This window comes from Denticeps clupeoides, chromosome 1 (assembly GCF_900700375.1).
Source record: "Denticeps clupeoides chromosome 1, fDenClu1.1, whole genome shotgun sequence".
Lineage (NCBI taxonomy): Eukaryota > Metazoa > Chordata > Actinopteri > Clupeiformes > Denticipitidae > Denticeps > Denticeps clupeoides.
The window spans coordinates 21921043-21939847 of record NC_041707.1 but is presented as its reverse complement, the minus strand read 5'-3'; the positions used below and the strand labels follow the sequence as shown (position 1 = coordinate 21939847).

Sequence of the window (18805 nt, the reverse complement as noted above, 5' to 3'; positions counted from 1 at the left end):
AGGCAATGTATTTGTCCTTGCGCCACTTTGTAAGACTGATAAGACGTGACGATCTAAAAAGTGGGGGTTGTTGGAGACTCCCCCGTTTAAATGTAGCTGGTGATGGAGGGAACAAAAGAGTAACGCTCTTGTAATATGATGCATTGAACTGACACACCACTGAGCCGCAATATTAAAACCACCTTCATAATATTGTGTAGCTTGGCCTTATGGCACCAAAAGCTGAGATGCATGGAGACTGATATCTAATACTAACATATTATTAGCAGATGCTTTAAATCCTGGTAATTGTCAGATGCTGCCTCCATAGTTAAGACTTTTTTTCCAGCACATCGGTCAGATTGAGTTCTGAGAGTTTTTGAGGCCAGCTCTTGTCATGTTCCTCAAAACTTTGTAGATAAATTCTCCTCCAACTTGACACAGTCCTGTGTAACGTGTCCTTGGACCATCTACATGTTTGTAATCTCTTGTAAAAGTAACATTGTACAGAAATTCTGTCCATGCAGGGATCTTAAATTTCCAGACCAGAAAATCCAAACCCCACCAGTCTGTTCCTTCTCAGATGCCCTGATGCTATACAGCAATGGGATTAAGTCTTCACCAGCTTCAGAAATGATTCTTTCCTTCACATTATCAGCCTGACTTTGTAAGCAGGAGAAAGAGGTTGCATGCGTAAAAGCTAGACTTTTGATTGGTCAGGAAGTTCATTACATGCCTCAGTAAACCAGGGAGGAAATCTTTTCTTTTCCCATCCCACCTCCTTTAAATGGATTTGCATGTCCACAGGTTGGTGAGCAGTAGAGAGCAAAAGACTATTCATAATCTCCTTCCCTTTTACGTCATGAGTAGATGTGAAAAATTGCTCTTTTGCATATATGAATTCCATAAATGCCCACCCAACACACACAAAAGCTTTGCTCTGTATATGGAGAGAAATATTTTGGGCTATAGTCAAATGTGGCCTCTGGGCCTTCAGGAATGCGTAATCTGTACATTCGTTCATAAAAGCAGATGTGGTGGCGTGACTCAGCTGAATCTTCATTATTCAGTACTATGATGTCACGGTGGGGGCGGTCCTCTGCCGCTCTGATTGACTGACTCTTTTGTTTGCGTTGATTTGACAATGAGGCCCGTGTTCTGATCTACGTGTGGGTCAGGCATTAGCCTTGCAATAAACACAAAATCTCCTTGAATGTAAGGTTTTGGAATACCTTATGCAGTTTGTCGTTTTTTTTTTTTTTTATGCATAAGAAAGAATGATGGATGGATGAACAAGATGAAGGTAATGGTTGGGGTGGGTGGAGGGATGAAGGAGTGGAGAATAAGATTAGGTAGGAGTCTTTAATCTGGTCACATGTTCAACAACCATGTGTTGGACAGTCTGGTGTGGTTATACAAGCGTGCACACACACACACACACACACACACACACACACACACACACACACACACACACACACACACACACACACTGAATTACGGAAAGGATCACTGCACGCAGAGACAAGCAAACCTCCCTCACTAAGCTGTGTGTGGGTCTTAAAGATCCTCCCCCATGTACAAATAAACAATTTTAAGGTTAGCGCCCCACACAGGAGAACAAAGCGTTGGCTTCGACTCGACAGATTATCTGCTCCTGGGTCAGTGAATATGCTGAAAAAAGGTCAGCGGAAGCCATTAGGCACTTAGTTTCTCATTCCTCCTCTCGTCTCCTTTCTTTCTCTCCATGTCTCTATCGCACCCCCTCCCTTACAAGGACACACACTCAGACCAGTGTGACATCATTCTGAAGTGGTGCTTGCCCTTCACACCACCATCCCCTTCTTATCAGAATGAAGTCACACTCATTTCTTCTCAGCCACTTGTTCTGACTGCATTTTGTGGGGGTTGGTGTATGAAAGAAAATCATTGGCAGATGAACTGAGTAAGGTAAAGAGGAAATGTTCAGCAGATGTAGGAGTGAGTACAACTAAAACGGGGCAATTTCCGCATTTTTTTTTTATACATTTGCATTATAATTTGCCTATTTGTCTCCATTGTACTGCATATTTGGGTCATTCTCTCAGTGACTACTTGCATATAAGTTGTGTATATGGGGAGGGTGTGCCAATTCTGAAATTAAAGCAAGATAGATGTTGAGAATGCCAAAATATCTTTGATTAATCTTTATTAATTATTGTGTCTATTAATGTTAGTTAAACTAAATTTATATGCTTCATGTTTTAATTTGCTAATAGTAAAAAAAACAAAAAAACAATAACATTTTTTGTCTGTTGACTTTTGCTTTCTCCTTGTCTCCTTCTAGAGCGCAAAATCCTGAGTCCTCAGCACTTTGGTGGGGTGTTGAACTTCAGCACTTTCCTGTTGGACCGCTCCTCAGGGATGCTTTACCTGGGGGCACAAGATGCCATACTAGCAGTGGACACAGGCAACCTGTCACAGAAACCTTTGAAGGTGAGCCTACTTCCAGGGGAGTGTCTAGACTTTTTTTTTTGTGTGTGTGTGTGGGGGGGTATAGGTGGCAGGGAGGAGGGGGTTGAGAGACGAAGATCCTAGTCATGGGGCATGAGTTTGCTAAGAACACTGCCAGAACCCCATTTTTTACAGCTTTTCATTACTAGAGCAAAAATGCAGGTAGAATCACCCAGACAAGTCTAGAAACCTAGCGGCCGAGCAGAACACTAATTTTATACACACACACACACACACACACACACACACACACACACACACACACACACAGTACAGGCCAAAAGTTTGGACACACCTTCCTGTTCAATGTGTTTTCTTTATTTCCATGACCATTTACATTGGTAGATTCTCAAGGCATCAAAACCTTGAATGAACATGTGGAGTTATGTACTTAACATTAAAAGGTGAAATAACTGAAAACATGTTTTATATTCTAGTTTCTTCAAAATAGCCACCCTTTGCTCTGATTACTGCTTTGCTCACTCTTGGCATTCTCTCGATGAGCTTCAAGAGGTCGTCACCTGAAATGCTTTTCCAACAGTCTTGAAGGAGTTCCCAGAGGTGTTCAGCACTTGTTGGCCCCTTTGCCTTCACTCTGCGGTCCAGCTCACCCTAAACCATCTCGATTGGGTTCAGGTCCGGTGACTGTGGAGGCCATAACTTCACATGTGTTCATTCATAGTTTTGATGCCTCCAGTGAGAATCTACCAATGTAAATGGTCATGAAAATAAAGAAAACACAATGAGAAGGCGTGTCCAAACTTTTGGCCTGTACTGTATATATTAGTGTTCTGCTTATGTGATTCCTATTAGAACATATAATACATCATATCTTTGTTGACATTTCCTAAGAGTTCTTACATTTCCCCAAAAATGTGAAAGAAGTATCCTCCAAATAATTGTATTGCTGTTTAATTTGTAATTTGTAATTTAGGATTTTGCCTGTCAAATTTCTTTCAAACTACCAAACTGCTTAGAAATCTGAGTCTTTTTCATATGCTGCATAAGTGGCAAGAAAGGAATAAGGAGAATCCAGACCAATCTGCCTGGATCCTTTAGAGAGTATAAATGCATAATGTGTATTTTTGGCAACCTCCTCATTTCTGTTTATTCATTAATTTTAAGTCTAATTGGGTGAGTGAACCTGTTTTACATATTCATGTGTCACATGGCCTTTTCTTTTAAAATTGATCTAATGAGGTGGACTTTGCATGAACTTCACAAGGGACATTATGATCAATCTCTTTTTCTCTCTTGCCTGCTTGTCTGTCTTTAGATTGTCTGGGATGTTCCAGAAGACAAGAGAAAATCATGTGTGTCCAAGGGGAAAACAGAGGTGAGTTTGCACTTGTGAGTATGTGGATAAAAAAGCGGATAGGAGAAAAGAATGAAATTTATGTTGAAACTAATCCAAATTATTTTATTATTATGTAAATGTCAGTAATCTGCCTGTTTCACTCCCACCGGCTCCCTGCCATTTTAATTAGTAAGCAGGGAGAATTGAATCAGCATATGGGGCTAGGTTGTATAAATCACTTAATGAGTACGGTACAAGCCTGACTGTCTACCCAGAGCTTGATACACTGCCAGGGTAGGCGGGGACCGCTGATGACCAGATAGCAGAGATTAGAGAGGTGACGTCAGTTCTGTCAGACAGACTCATAGGCAAAAATGTGTGGAGTGTTAGAAAGAAGGATAATGTGCGGGGTTTTTTTGTGTGTCCTAACACTGCTCACTGTATAAAATTGTAAAATGGTGATCTTTCATAATAAAACCATTAAGACCTGTTCCTCTTAGTCTGAAAATCAGGTTAAACTCTAAACCAGCCATCAGATTTATAGTCAGGCATTTTGTGGGCACCCTCAGCCTGGTCCTTCTGGCAGTAGCTCTGCCCTGGCCGACTTCCTGCTACTGTGATGACGGCAAAGGTTGGCTGGCATATTTTATCATCCCTACAGGAGGCCTGTGGACTCAACAGACAACCATGTAGATCCTTGTAGAGGTGCTTGCATCAGTGTGAGGTGGACCTCATAAGTGTGCTGTGAAATATGATACCAGGAAATGTGGTGCATCATTTCCCATCATTGCCATCTGTTGTGATTTTGTCCTGTTGCCTTTTGCACTTCAGTACCAGTGTAAATTCAGATCATAAACACAAATATACAAACACACTCACTCACCCAGTATCAAACACATACAAACACTTAATCAGCATGTAACGGTTTGCTGTCTTGCTGAGTTTAAAACAAAAAAAAAAAAAAGAACTCATCATTCAACTGTCTTTACTATAAGAACAATATAGTCTTTTAAAAACAATTTTGCATCTGTTACCCTCTACAGGGCGACTGCAGGAACTACATCCGTCTCCTAGAGTTTCTGGGAGATGGCCGGATCTACGTTTGTGGGACGTATGCCTTCGATCCTCAGTGTGCTTTCATTGTAAGTATGTGTGTATTTTGTCAAGCATCCCTTCACGAGTATGTGGACAATAGCATCTATAGCATGAAGGAACACCTGTTTGTATTTTGATTGATGTTTGACTTATGCTTTGTTCATTCCCATTTTCATAGACCATTTCAAACTTCTCTCTGGAGAAAGGAATTGACAACACGATTCATATGGAAACTGGGAAGGGGAAATGTCCCTTTGAGCCACGTCAACACTACACTGCAGTTATGGCAGGTGAGACAAATCTCCTACCACATCTACCATCATACCTGTTGTGTTCATTTCCTGTGCTTATTGTCACAAATGTTAGACATGAAATTCATGAATTAATCCTGAGAAAAAAAAAAACTCAAAATTCCATTTATAGGGTAATAGATTATTTGAGATTAATATTTTGAATAATTACACAGTCATCTCTCTCTCTCTCTCCCTCTATTTTTTTTGCTTCAGGAGGGATCTTATACACTGCCGTCTCCAGTAACTTTCTGGGCACACTCTTCGACATCTCCAGGGTAACAGGCGCAGTGCAGGAGCGCATCCGAACAGAGCAATCAATCAGCTGGCTCAGTGGTGAGACACACTTGGAACACACCACATTCTTTTGCAACTGACAACTACAACATTTTACAACTATTTCTTTTTGTATAGCCCAAAATCACAAGCAGCATGTCACAATAGACTTAACAACCACTACATATGACACATCTCATACTTAGACCCTCTCTGGACACAAGGAACAACTCCCTTGAAAAAAAATGTAAGGAGAGGGACACCCTTTCAGGGTAGCAAGAGTGTCCAATGTTCATCACTGCAGTGTTACTGTTGCCACTGGCTTAACAAAAGTCCATTATTGAGGCATGTACTAATGACCACAATCAACAAATACTACACGCACATGTTTGTGTCGCTCTTTTGCTCTTTTACGCACATTCTCCCCTTTTCAATTTACCTTCCTCTGAGCCTTTCTTTGCTGTAACAAATTGCTGTTTTCTTCCTTTCATGTCTACAGAACCAGATTTTGTTAGCTCTGCCTTTATCCAAGAGGATGAGGCCAACAACCCACTGGGAGATGACGACAAGATTTACTTCTTCTTTAATGAAGTTGCCAAAGAAAATGATTTCTACACCAAGGTGAAGGTGCCCAGGGTTGCTCGGGTTTGCAAGGTTAGTATATCACATTGGTTATCACAAGGTTAGTACACTCACCGGCCACACCTTGCTAGTACCGGTTTGGACCCCCCTTTTTTTTTTCTTCAGAATATCCTTAATCCTTCATGGCATAGATTCAACAAGGTACTAGAAACATTCCTCAGAGACATTGGTCCATATTGACATGATAGCATCACGCAGTTGCTGCAGATTTGTCAGCTGCTCATCCATAATGCAAATCTCCCACTCCACCACATCCCAGAGGTGCTCTATTGGATCATAAAGGGATGGACATGGTCAATTAGTACTAAGCGGCCCAAAGAGTGCCAAGAAAATGTTCCCCACGCCATTACACCACCACCACCAGCCTGAACTGTTGATACAAGGTTGGTAGTGGCCTAGTGGGTAACACACTCGCCTATGAACCAGAAGACTCAGGTTCAAATCCCTTCTTACTACCATTGTGTCCCTGAGCAAGACGCTTAATCCTAAATTGCTCCAGGGGGGGACTGTCCCTGTAACTACTGATTGTAAGTCACTCTGGATAAGGGCATCTGATAAATGCTGTAAATGTAAATACAAGGCAGGATGGATGCTTTCATGCTGTTGACACCAAATTCTGACCCTACCATCCGAATGCCACAGCAGAAATCAAGACTCATCAGACCAGGCAACATTTTTCCAACCTTCTATCTATAGTTTCGGTGAGCCTGTGCGAATTGTAGATTCAGTTTCCTGTTCTTAGCTGACAGGAGTGGCACCTAGTGTGGTCTTCTGCTGCTGTAGGTCAACTGCTTCAAAGATCGATGTGTTGTGTGTTCAGCGTTGAGATGCTCTTATGCATACCTTGGTTGTAACGAGAGGTTATTTGTGGTAATGTTGCCTTTCTATCAGCTCGAACCACTCTGGCCATTCTCCTCTGACCTCTGGCTTCAACAAGGCACTTTTGCCCTCAGAACTGCCTTTACTCTGTAAACCCTAGACATGATTGTGCCTGACAATCCCAGAAGATCATCAGTTTCTGAAATACTCTGACCAGCCCGTCTGGCACCAACAACCATGCCATGTTCAAAGTCACTTAAATCACCTTTCTTCCCCATTCTGAAGCTCGTTTGAACTGCAGTGGTTCGTCTTGACCATGTCAATATGCCTAAATGCATTGAGTTGCCACCATGTGATTGGCTGATCAGTAATTTTTGTCATCGAGCAGCTGGACAGGGGTGCCTAATAAATAAAATTGACACTGAATGATTGGTCATTTACCTAAAAAAAAAACATCTGCCCACCCTCTGTTCCCCTTAATTGGTTAAATCCCGGTCCGGCAAGCTACCACTGAGGTGCCCCTGAGCAAAGTACCGTCTCCTCACACTGCTCCCCAGGCACCTGTCATGGCTGCCCACTGCTCACCAAGGGTGACTGGTTAAAAGCAGAGGACACATTTCATTGTGGCACTGTGTACTGTGCTGTGTATCACAATGACAATCACATTCACTACCTAATTTCTCCATCTTTCAGTCGGATGTGGGTGGAATGAAGACCCTGCAGCGACGATGGACAACCTTCCTGAAGACTCAGTTGGTTTGCGAGGACAGGGCGAGTGAGCAGCGCTTCAACGTGCTCACAGATGTCTTCACAGTGCAACATGTTCCTGGGGACCCGAGAAGCACCCACTTCTATGGCATCTTCACTTCCCAGTGGTCAGTCCCCACCGTTCTCTGTGTTTGTTTTTCCACTTGAATTTTTTTTTTTGCAAGTCTTGTCATTCATAATTTTGTGTGTGTTTTTTGTGCTTGTGTCTGTGTGAGTGTAGGGAGAGGGAAGAGCTGTCAGCAGTGTGTGTGTACAGTCTAGCAGACATTAGTGATGCGATGAATGGTCCATTCAAGGAGCTGAAGAAGACCTGTGAGAACTGGATCAACCCTGAACCTGTCCCTACACCTCGACCTGGACAGGTACCCAAAATTTCATACCCAAAATTTCAATATCAATAATATCAGTTATCAGGCATGTTGTTTAGGAATTTAAATACTCCAGATGTACACACTGAGCATGCATAGAACCATCAGTCAGAGTTGAGTTTGATTTTGGAAATACGTTGCAAAAGTCTGTATAAATTCAACCTAAATTCCTAAATTCAGAATTGTTTCTCTCTCTTCCTTAGTGTCTGAACAACGCTCTGAAGGCAGACGGCTTTGAATCTTCTCTGAAGCTGCCTGATAAAGTGTTAACGTTTATGCGTGACCATCCCCTGATGGAGAACAGCGTGGTGTCGGCACCCCTATTGGTCAGAAGGGGGATAACATACACCAAACTCGCTGTAACACTTGCATCTATTAGCAGCGACAACTCAAAAAAGGCAGCAGTGCTCCTTCTGGGCACAGGTAAGAGGGTATTAGAAATCAAATACATTTGCACATTTTTGTATTTGTTATTGATTTGTGAGGAATATGTTATTTATATGTTTTGTGTGTATGTGTTTTTATCAGATCGTGGGGAACTTCACAGGGTTTCTGTGGTGGGTCAGAATGTAACACTTCTTCAAGAAACCCCTCTATTTAAAGCCCAAGAGCCAATCAACAGCATCATATTATTCAAGGTAAATATACTTGCGATCAGGCACACTCATGCACACACATGCATATCTGCATCCATGCAATCACCCCCGACACACACCTTCACACTTGCCTGCAAGCCTCTGCAAAGTATTGCTGGTTAACACCTCTGTCTGCATTAGGATGCGGCTCTGGTGGGATCCCCCTCCTCCCTGACACATCAGGTGGTGGAGGGCTGCTCTCACTACCCCAGCTGTGAGGTGTGTGCACGTGCCCGCAGTCTTGGATGCATCTGGAATGCCAAAGAGAATGCCTGTGATGGGGTTGGCACTGAGTGAGTCTCTCTCTTTCTGTCACTGAAAAAAAAACTTGAGTAAAAATGACCTACAATGACAAAAAGATACTTGTTTGTTCATAGAGTTGACTGGTCCCAGGGTCCACATGATTAATCATGTAAAACATATTGATAAAGTACTCACAGAAAGTCTTGCAAAGCATATGCAATCAGGTACACACACACACAAACAAAGTCTGCATTGTCTACTTTCTGTATTAAGAACACAGGCACAGTGTATGCGTGTGGTGAAGTGTCATTAGATTTTAAAATGCCCTTATTCTCAGTGCGGTCTGCTGTACGTTGTATTTCTTGGAAATGGAATAGAAACCGTGTGCCCACAACCACAGATGAAAAGATAGCAGTTAAAAATATTTTTTCTTTTTTAGGCCAGCTGACTGGAATCCTCATGCAGACCCCTTGACCCTTTGTAATGGTGGAAAGGGTGGGTTTCTTCTTTTTAATTCTTTATTTAGTATTTTGTTTGAACTATTTTAACTATTGAACTGGCACTAGGCATTGGGCTTATTTTCCTCAGGACACAGATATGTACATAACAAGAAAGAAACACAGCCTTTAATGATGTTTGTGCATGTTATGTATTGACAGTATGAGGAAACAGTGTGCATGAGAACAGTTAATCATTGGGCTCCTCCCAAATTTATTGACTGATGTATATTCACATCCACTATGACAGATATACTTGATGATGCCATTTCTGGTAGCTTGACTTTAAATGGCATTGTCTGGGTTTGTTAGTCTGAGAAATCATAATATCAGTGGGACTGTCACATTTACAATCATCTCAAATCAGTTTGAACGTATTGTTTTTATTTGACTAAGCCAATAATCAGATTGTCTTTCTAATGTTAAGATAATGTAGGTCGTTGCTCTCCTGAGGAGAAGAGTCTTCAGGTCTTGGAAGGTTTGCGGGTGCTGTTGCCATGTGTGCAGATATCTCCACACCCCTGCTACTGGGAACACCCTCAGGATCGCTACACTCGGCAGCACCACTCTGACCTAGAGGTGCTCGTCTCACCTAGCAGTCTGGGCAAGTACGTGTGCTTTTGCGAGGAGGGTCCCCCTTCCACAGGGAAACCCTGCCAAAGGGCCATGTTCTTCTTGACCGTGGCGGGCCCAGCCACAGCGGACAGCAGGGCCCTCGTGAGCAACCGGCAGTTTGTCATCTGGTATCTGCTGCCGTTCCTCTTGGGTGTTTTCTTGTCTGCTTTCATATGCATCCTGTACCGTCGCTGTGGAAACGGACTCCACAGCAACACCACCTCCTCTGTCTCGGAGAAGGAGAGGGATTTGTTACCTTCTTCAGACACACCGCAGTCGCCAAGTAGTGCCAGTTTTCTGTCGGAGGCGGTGCCACTCACCAAGAGGAATGGCACAATCAATGGACTCAATGGCGGCAGCGGTATCCACGCCGCTCACATCTATTGCAACACAACGGAGCAGAAACTGCAGGAGTCGGTCACCAACTTGGCCCTTCAGCTGGATGGGAGGACAGAGAGGGTGGGGCAGGACATACATGCAGGGCACCGTGAATTTGAGGAGGGGCTGTCGGATGTGATGGACGGTTTGGACGAGGAGCTTGCCAAACTGAAAGTGATCAGAGGAGCGCCACTGGCTCAATGTGAGGAGAGCTCCATATGAGAGAGAGAAATGAAAAAAATGTAACAATAAACCACTTCTGTGGGACTAAGAGCCATATGCACTGTGTGTGTGTGTGTGTGTGTGTGTGTGTGTACGTGTGTGTACACATGTTCAAACATTCCATTTTTCAGACCACTGCACTAAAGTCACATGAATACCAGACTTTTCATGGTTGCATTCACACACACATAAAAACACAGAGTCATCTTCTCTCTGCAGGTTTTGTACACTGTGTGTGTTAAGCTGGGCAAATGGAAGCACACAAGGGCATTGATTTACATGACCACAGAACACACCAACATAAAATGTTTCATTTGAACAGAAAGTGCACAGTTTAAGCACCTTTTCCACCCCTCTTCCTTTTTTTTTACAAGAGGAGGGGTGTCTGTCTTATTTGCCTCTGCTGAAGTGAAAATCACAGACGTACTGAAAGACCCAGAATCCTTCAAAAACTAGATCGGCTCTGCCACAGTGGCCCGTCCTGTGGCCGGATGAGCTCAACCAAAGAGTGGAGATCTGCAGAAGGAATCAGTGAAGAAGGTCACACCCATAGTCAGAGATGGGTTGTTTTTAACCTCAGATATCATGGAGACACGGAACAAAGACATGGAAATGTAGCGATGGACCTGATTGCTCTGGCATCCGCAACGTTAGTTTCTGTTGCCATTGTTTGTTTCAAGACTGCAACCATATTTTAAGAGCAGAGCGGTAGGGATTGCCTGTGATTTTTAATAAATAATAAAAATCCTACATTTAACTGTCCTCATGTATTTAAGGAGTGAGATTATAAAATATAAAACACTGGCATGATATTGATAATAGATTACTCTGATTACATGGAATGAAGCATTGTAAAACATTGGTTTTATTGAAATGAAATAATTAAAATAATATTATAACAGATGAGGATTGTGACACACACTCCATATTATGCATGGAGTAGAAGAAATTATGAAGGATGACAATGTTTTATGTTTTTTCTGTGTGTGTGTGTGTGTGTGTGTTTTAGTAAGTCTCACCACCAAAGCATCTGGGAGTAAGATGTGCAATTTGCGCTGGTATTACCATCTGTCCTATAAATCTGTGGTATTTAAATATAATTGTAGAGGTAATATACCTAGTGAAGTGGTAAAAAAGACAGCATCTTCTATCTTTACATTACTTTTTTTCCCCTGTCATTCTGGGCGCAAGAAATGCATTCCACTGCCATTTTGTGTTGGAATAGGTGAGGAATACTTTGTTTTCCTTTTTATTGTGTTTCATTTTGCTGTTTTTTTTTTTTTGGAATGGAAGGAAGGTAGTACTCAGGGTGGTGTGTGTAGCGTAATGTAGCCTATGCTTTTTGGCACTTAGCATACATGGTACGTACATGTCCGTTGTGGGTCTCATGTCCAAAAGCTCAGTGGTTGTACATCAGGTCACAGGATGGTATGACCAGAAAAGCAAAACCAAGAAGGAAGATAATACACCACGTGAAATCTGTGAAATGCAATCGCCCACTTTGTTTTTTTTCTTTCTTTGTGTAGATTTTGGCAAGTCCTACTGTCTTTAGAACTCCATGGCGATATTTATATGGGATTACTTAAGAACTGATGGAGTTGTTGGAAAAAGAGAGATATTTACTTAAATAACCATTACTTATTAAAAATTTCACTTGCATCATTATTGTTATTACAATTATTATTATTGTTATTATTGTGAAAATCTTTGGACATCAAAGATGTATTGAATCACGGTATGTATGAAAGGTGTGAACAAAAACCAATCAATAAAAGCAATCAGGCTTAATTACTCATTAGTTTCTTGTAAATACAGGACAATGTTACAGTGACTTCTCCTGAGTAATACCTTCTTTTATTATTTGAAATGTTGTTGTACAGATATGTTGTATATGTTTTATTTTTATAATTTATATATATAATAATGAAGCTGTACATTTTGTTTTAATACTTCTATTGTATCTGTTATGTATGTGGAAGAGCGTTTAATTAAAACTACCTCTTATTAACCTGCTTAGCTTCAATTTATCTTTTTTAATAGGAACCCTTCTTGAAAGAATGGAAAAAATTCGACAAATATGTTTCAAGAAAAATACGTTGTCTTAGGGTATGTAATAACCACTGAACATTAGAACACTGACACAAAACCTGCAGTTATTGAGATGATGGTGACCTTTGTTAGAGCCACTCGGATGAAAGGAAACATGCTTAAATGCACTGTAGTGGATATATGTTATTTTCAGAGGGTTTTCACTCATATCAGTGCTGAAGATACGATAAAGTGTGTCAGTGAAGCAAAAAACAGGGACATGCATTTGTCATCGCCATCATAAAAACTGACCTGTCCTTCACACTAATTCACTAACACCCCACCCTCTGCTGAGTGTCCCTTACAGGAACAATGACTCTGAACATGCTCATAACACTGTCCTTCAGATGCAGAGGCAGGTACTGGTCGTCGGGCCCTGCTGCAAGCGACCCCCTCCTGCTGTTCTGTGTCGAGCCTACTTGAACTGTTTCATATGTCCTGCTCAATGCCTCCATTATGCGTTTTTTTCCTATCAGGTGAAAGGATATAATAAAGTAAAATAAAGTGAAATGATTGTCACATGTGATACACAGCAGCACAGCACACGGTGCACACAGTGAAATTTGTCCTCTGCATTTAACCCATCACCCTGAGTGAGCAGTGGGCAGCCATGACCGGCGCCCGGGGAGCAGTGTGGGGATGTTGCTTTGCTCAGTGGCACCTCAGTGGTACCTTGGCGGATCGGGATTCGAACCGGCAACCTTCTGATTACGGGGCCGCTTCCTTAACCGCTAGGCCACCACTGCCCCATCAGGGCTTTCTGTCAGAAGTGGGATAAGGCTGTGTGGGCTGTTTCATATCTAAAGTGACATCAACTGTGAAGAACATGTTATTTATCGGTGCATTTCTCACCAGTTACATCATATTTATATTTAGCAATTCTTTTATATCACTACTTTACCTTAACTTTTTCACATTGTCATTATGGGATGTTGTGTGTATAATTCTGAGGGGGAAAAATATTTAATCCATTTTGGAATAAGGCTGTAACATGTGATGCACTGTATGCTAAGTGTCTTATCACAACACATATGGAACAGCAAAGGCATTTTATCACAAGACAAAGCATTTCAGACTTTCAAAGAATGGTTTGGCTGTTTTATTGTTTTTATTGAGGGGAGTTGAGAGACTTGGAAGCTGGACTGAAGACTTTTGACTTTATGAAAATTTTCATTTTGTTTGTGTTACTATGAATCAGCACCATATGCAGCCCCTCTTTTTATTTCAGGAAGTACACTGCGAAACATGCGCACATGCTCCTTTTCTGCCAGCAGCCTCTGCTGCTTGCGTTTTAGCGCGATCTGCTGGTCGTGCAGCTCCCGCGCCCTCTGGAACAGGAGGTGGAGCTCTTCCCGCAAATTCTGGTTCTCCTCAAACACCTTTGTAGTCAAGGCCTTCAGACAGCGAACAGCGTCCTACAAATGATTAAGGGAATGTATGTGTTATTTATAATCTGAAAAATGATATCCGACTGTAAATATTTGGGGTGACCACCATGCTGAAATAAAAAAAAAAAAAAAAAAACATAACCTTTTAAAACCAGATTAGGTTATGTTTTTGTGCTGGTCTTGCTGGTCATACCAGCAAAACCAGCTGCCAGAAACATGCAAACTAGTTTTTGGGATCTTTATCCTGATGGAAAATCCAGTAACGACTCAGTTGAATCTCTGCACTGTAACTCACTATTCTATACTACTTGATTTTACTTAACATTCACATCCTGCTACATACCGTGTCAGTGCATGGTATGTAGCCACCACACCATGATGTCTGTCTGAGTCTTAGGTTTACCTTGAACTAAAATATTTGTTTGCATTTTAGCTTGCATACTCTTTTTTTTTTTTACTAGCCTCCTTTATTCGTTTTTAACCTTTATTCAATGTTATTAACTTTATTCTTTAACCATGCCAAGCCTAAACAGAGCAGCTCAGAATGCATTTCACTGCATGTTGTACTGCTACAACTATGCATGTGACAATTAAAAATCTTCTATCTTGATCTTCTGGCAGATGTAGACGATTTTAGATCTACTGGCAGAGGATTTTATTTTAGACCCTGATATTTCATGAAATCCATGATGCCATGTTCCCTACCAATGCTTGTCAGATTTGTCTGTCATGATCATCAGCCCCTCCTGAGGTGGTATAGCTATCTAGTATGTCAGATCAATGATACCGTTTTATTATGCAGATATTACACTGACAAAAAAAAGAACAACAATGTAACTTGAGCAGAACACACTTCAGATACATTTAATAATGCAACATAATGCAACATAATGGGTGGTAGTAGCCTTGGGGTAACACACTCGCCTATGAACCAGAAGACCCGGGTTCAAGTCCCGCTTACTACCATGTGGGGGACTGTCCCTGTAAATACTGATTGTAAGTCGCTCTGGATAAGGGCGTCTGATAAATGCTGTACATGTAAAAATGTAAATGTAAATATCCACTGCACCAATGTCATTATGAAATTTGCCTGTACTTAGTTCTCCTTCTCAAGTATAATGAGAACTGCTTTCGTATACTAATCGTCATTAGACAATATATTTGCATTAACACCCCCCAAGGAAAGTTATCAAGTATACTGAGTGTGCAGCCACCCCTCCTGTTTAAATATCTACCCACCAAGTATCTGTATCTGCCCACCAGAGGGCCTCAGACCATTTTCAATGTTCAGTTTTTATTTCTCTGGTGAGGTTGACAATGATTAGTAACCCTGTTGAATATGCAAGAGGCTGTACTCACTCTGGGAGCTTCCTGTGATAAATGCCGAACCTTCTGTTGGGCCTGGGCCTCATGCTGCTTTTTCTGAGCAACAGCATCAGCCTTCAGACCCTGCAGAGACTTGGAGTGACTGGAGACCATGGCAGCAATCTCCATCTCGAGCTCTGCTATATGGCTCAGCTGCTGCTGCCGCAGGTGCTGTACAAACACGAACACACACACAGATATTACAGGGTGGTCAAACACAGACACACACTTTCCATTTTAATGTGATACCTTAACATCTTCAAGGTCAGCAATCTCAAGCTTCAGCACAGCCAGTTTTTTTTCCTTCACCTGAATTTGATGCTTTATTTCTGAAATGTGAGATTTTTCATTCAAAAACAACATAATGAAAAATCTTTAAATCCATTTAAAAAAAAAATTCAAATTAAAGTAAAATTTCTGGTGTCTGGTCTATTGTGACACTTTAACGTGAATCTATTTTACCCCTGGCCTCATCCTCGTACTTTTCCAGGACCTCCTCTCTCTTTTCTTGTATGTTCTGCATCTCTCTCTGGTGCTGGTTGTTCAGGGTCACTATGGCATCCTGTCGTTTTTTGATCTTGATCTTCATGTAGTCCCTGTACTCTTGCTGCAGTGAAGACAGGTGGAGACCCGGAACATTATTTCACAAAGCCCAGCTCATAAAAGGGACCAAAATCTACCATTCTGCAGGTTTGGGTTTTTGCACTAAACAAGTCCATCTGGTAGAACCCACATTCTCCTGGCGGATCCGGTCGGCCTCGTTCTGAAGGAGTGCGTTCTCTCGACGTCTGGAGGAGACAGTGAAGGCCTGTAAGGAGAAACGGAGCAGCCGCCTGCTCCTTTCCCGCACTTCTCACATGAGAGCAACTCAGAATAACTCAAAGGATACAGCTGCTCCACTCTCCTCTTCAGGCTGTTCAGTGTCACTGTCAGTTCTTCGTACCTGTTAAACACACACACACACACACACACACACACACACACACACGCCGCTGCAGAAAACGGATCTCTACATGCAAACATCCTCTCTGCATTTCACACCTACTCCTCGTGCATCAGGGTGTTGTTATTTTCAGACCCAGCCGGAGTGCTGCTCTCCATCCCACGCTCCCTACGCTGCGCCTTGGCCTTGGATTTTTTCTTCTTAGGAGGCATGTCTGCCAAACAAATTCTCACGGTTTTCTATTTTCTTTTTTTTTTTTATTAGGACGCACAACACAACTGTTCAGATAACTCACCAAGGTACAACGTTTCCTGCTCTACCTCCCTGTCCGTTCCAGCAGTTTCTGTTGACCATCGCCACGACGACCAGGCAGCCGGTGTCCTAACAGATCAGCACGCCTGTCAGAAATCCCTACCCTTGGCTAATGCGCATGCGTAGTGTACAATCACGCTCGCGTCCACCGAATAATGGTAAGAAATAGTAATTAGTGTCATTTTTAGTACAGTTCACTCCGCAACGTAGCTGTGGTGCATGGAAGTATGATTTGAGTGTAGTTTTCTGTAGCTGTTTATTGTTAGTTGAGCAAGGTCCTTCACGCGCGGACCGCGTCGTTCACGGATTGATTATAAATGTACAATGACATTACAGGTGCTGGTCATATAATCAGAATATCACTAATTCCATTCAAGCAGTTAAAGTTGTATGATGTATACATTCATTCCACACAGACTGATATATTTCACGGGTTATTTCTGTTCATTTTGATGATTATAACCGGCTAATAATGAAAACCTGAACTCAGTATATCAGTAATTAGTATATTACTTAAGACCACTACAAAGAGAGGATGAAAGTACGAGCACATGCAGCACTCAGTACTCAGTAGGGGCTCCTTTTGCCTGAATTACTGCAGTAATGCGGGGTGGCATGGAGTCTATCAGCCTGTGGCACTGCTCGGGTGTTCTGAGAGCCCAGGTTGCTCCGATAGTGGCCTTCATCTCTTCTGCATTGTTGGGTCTGGCTGGCATGTCACATCCTCCACAATACCCCATATTTTCATATCATGGTCTTTAAGCCAGGTACTGGTAGCTTTGGCACTGTGTGCAGGAACCAAGTCTGGTTTGAAAATTAAATCTGCATCTCCATAAAGCTGGCCAGCACCTCAGAAAGGAAATGCAAGTGGCCAGTCCATCTGAAAACAATCTTGTGTTGAGGTTAGACCACACTCTCCACTGTGTCTAATTTGGGGTTTAATACATGAATGTAGTGTCCATATTGGTTAACATCTTGTATCACATAACAGTCATTTGCATTTAATGTTCTTTGAACTGTCAATCCAGTTTTCCCGCCATCTAGTGGTGAATTACAGACGGAACTAGAAGCCAAAATTCCAGGGGAAATTTTGATGGGCCTGTCCGGGCGTTTTTCGTAGGAGCGCGGGCATGCTAACATCAAAAATGCTAACAGGGCTTGGCCAAGGTGCTTCACATGAAATTTGGTGACGTTTGGAGCATGTTTAAAAATTAGCATGTTAGCATGCTAATGCTAGCATGCTAACATCAGAAACGCTAACAGGGCGTGTCCAAGATGCGTGACGTTAAATTTGGTGACGTTTGGAGCATGTTTAACAATTAGCATGTTAGCATGCTAATGCTAACATCAAAAATGTTAACAGGGCGTGGCCGAGATGCGTCACTGTAAATTTGGTGACGTTTGGAGCATGTTTAAAAAATTAGCATGTTAGCATGCTAATGCTAGCATGCTAACATCAGAAACGCTAACAGGGCGTGTCCAAGATGCGTGACGTTAAATTTGGTGATGTTTGGAGCATGTTTAACAATTAGCATGTTAGCATGCTAACGCTAACATCAAAAATGGTAACAGGGCGTGGCCGAGATGCGTCACTGTAAATTTGGTGACGTTTGGAGCATGTTTAAAAATTAGCATGTTAGCATGCTAATGCTAACATCAAAACCGCTAACAGGGTGTGGCCGAGATGCGTCATGTTAGATTTGGTGACGTTTGGACAATGTCCCTAATAAAGCAGCCAAAGGACCAGGTGGTCTTAATAATGTGGATGATTGTCATCCTAATGAAGCTGCTGGTTTAATCTGCCATTGAATTACAGTGCTGTCGCTGCTGCTGTATCAGTACCCCTTGTAGGACCCCCTTTGCTGGCAATGACACAGTAGCAGTACCACTTAAAAGGGGCCCCATTTTACCAATGCTACCAATGCTAAAATTAGCATTCAATGCATTCTAATGGGAAAATGACCCTGTTTGAGCGTTAATAGCTCGGCCACGCCCAGTCCGATCGCTTATAAAAGTAATAGCACACCTCACACAATATAGTACTAATTTTTGATATATAGCACGCCGGTGTGCGTGCTTCGGTACGACCCGC

At 42.2% G+C, this 18805-nt stretch overlaps 3 protein-coding genes across 4 annotated transcripts in view; 2 read left to right on the top strand and 1 right to left on the bottom strand.

Moving 5' to 3' along the window:
- sema4f (sema domain, immunoglobulin domain (Ig), transmembrane domain (TM) and short cytoplasmic domain, (semaphorin) 4F) overlaps positions 1-12629 on the top strand; it is a 41542-nt gene extending 28913 nt beyond the window's left edge. The window contains exons 2-14 of the mRNA XM_028999207.1: positions 2306-2454; positions 3749-3808; positions 4813-4911; positions 5043-5154; positions 5371-5490; positions 5930-6084; positions 7585-7766; positions 7880-8021; positions 8231-8450; positions 8556-8665; positions 8804-8955; positions 9345-9400; positions 9830-12629. Of these exons, the coding sequence (XP_028855040.1) occupies positions 2306-2454; positions 3749-3808; positions 4813-4911; positions 5043-5154; positions 5371-5490; positions 5930-6084; positions 7585-7766; positions 7880-8021; positions 8231-8450; positions 8556-8665; positions 8804-8955; positions 9345-9400; positions 9830-10617 (2345 nt within the window). The 3' untranslated portion in view covers positions 10618-12629. The remainder of the gene's footprint in view (positions 1-2305; positions 2455-3748; positions 3809-4812; positions 4912-5042; positions 5155-5370; positions 5491-5929; positions 6085-7584; positions 7767-7879; positions 8022-8230; positions 8451-8555; positions 8666-8803; positions 8956-9344; positions 9401-9829) is intronic.
- Positions 12630-13803: 1174 nt separating this feature from the next.
- ccdc166 (coiled-coil domain containing 166) lies at positions 13804-16812 on the bottom strand. Of its 2 annotated transcripts, XM_028988247.1 has the most exons (8): positions 16697-16812; positions 16504-16615; positions 16348-16401; positions 16192-16246; positions 15921-16065; positions 15708-15787; positions 15453-15629; positions 13804-14120 (listed from the first exon to the last, which is right to left on the bottom strand). In XM_028988247.1, the coding sequence occupies exons 2-8, from the start codon at positions 16611-16613 to the stop codon at positions 13893-13895; spliced, it is 849 nt and encodes a 282-aa protein (XP_028844080.1). In that variant the 5' UTR covers positions 16614-16615; positions 16697-16812; the 3' UTR covers positions 13804-13892. The 2 variants fall into 2 exon arrangements, with proteins under 2 accessions (XP_028844080.1, XP_028844089.1); XM_028988256.1 differs by lacking the exon at positions 16348-16401.
- LOC114800235 (iron-sulfur cluster assembly 2 homolog, mitochondrial-like) overlaps positions 16738-18805 on the top strand; it is a 30535-nt gene continuing 28467 nt past the window's right edge. The window contains exon 1 of the mRNA XM_028997365.1: positions 16738-16871. Within this exon, the coding sequence (XP_028853198.1) occupies positions 16869-16871 (3 nt within the window). The 5' untranslated portion in view covers positions 16738-16868. The remainder of the gene's footprint in view (positions 16872-18805) is intronic.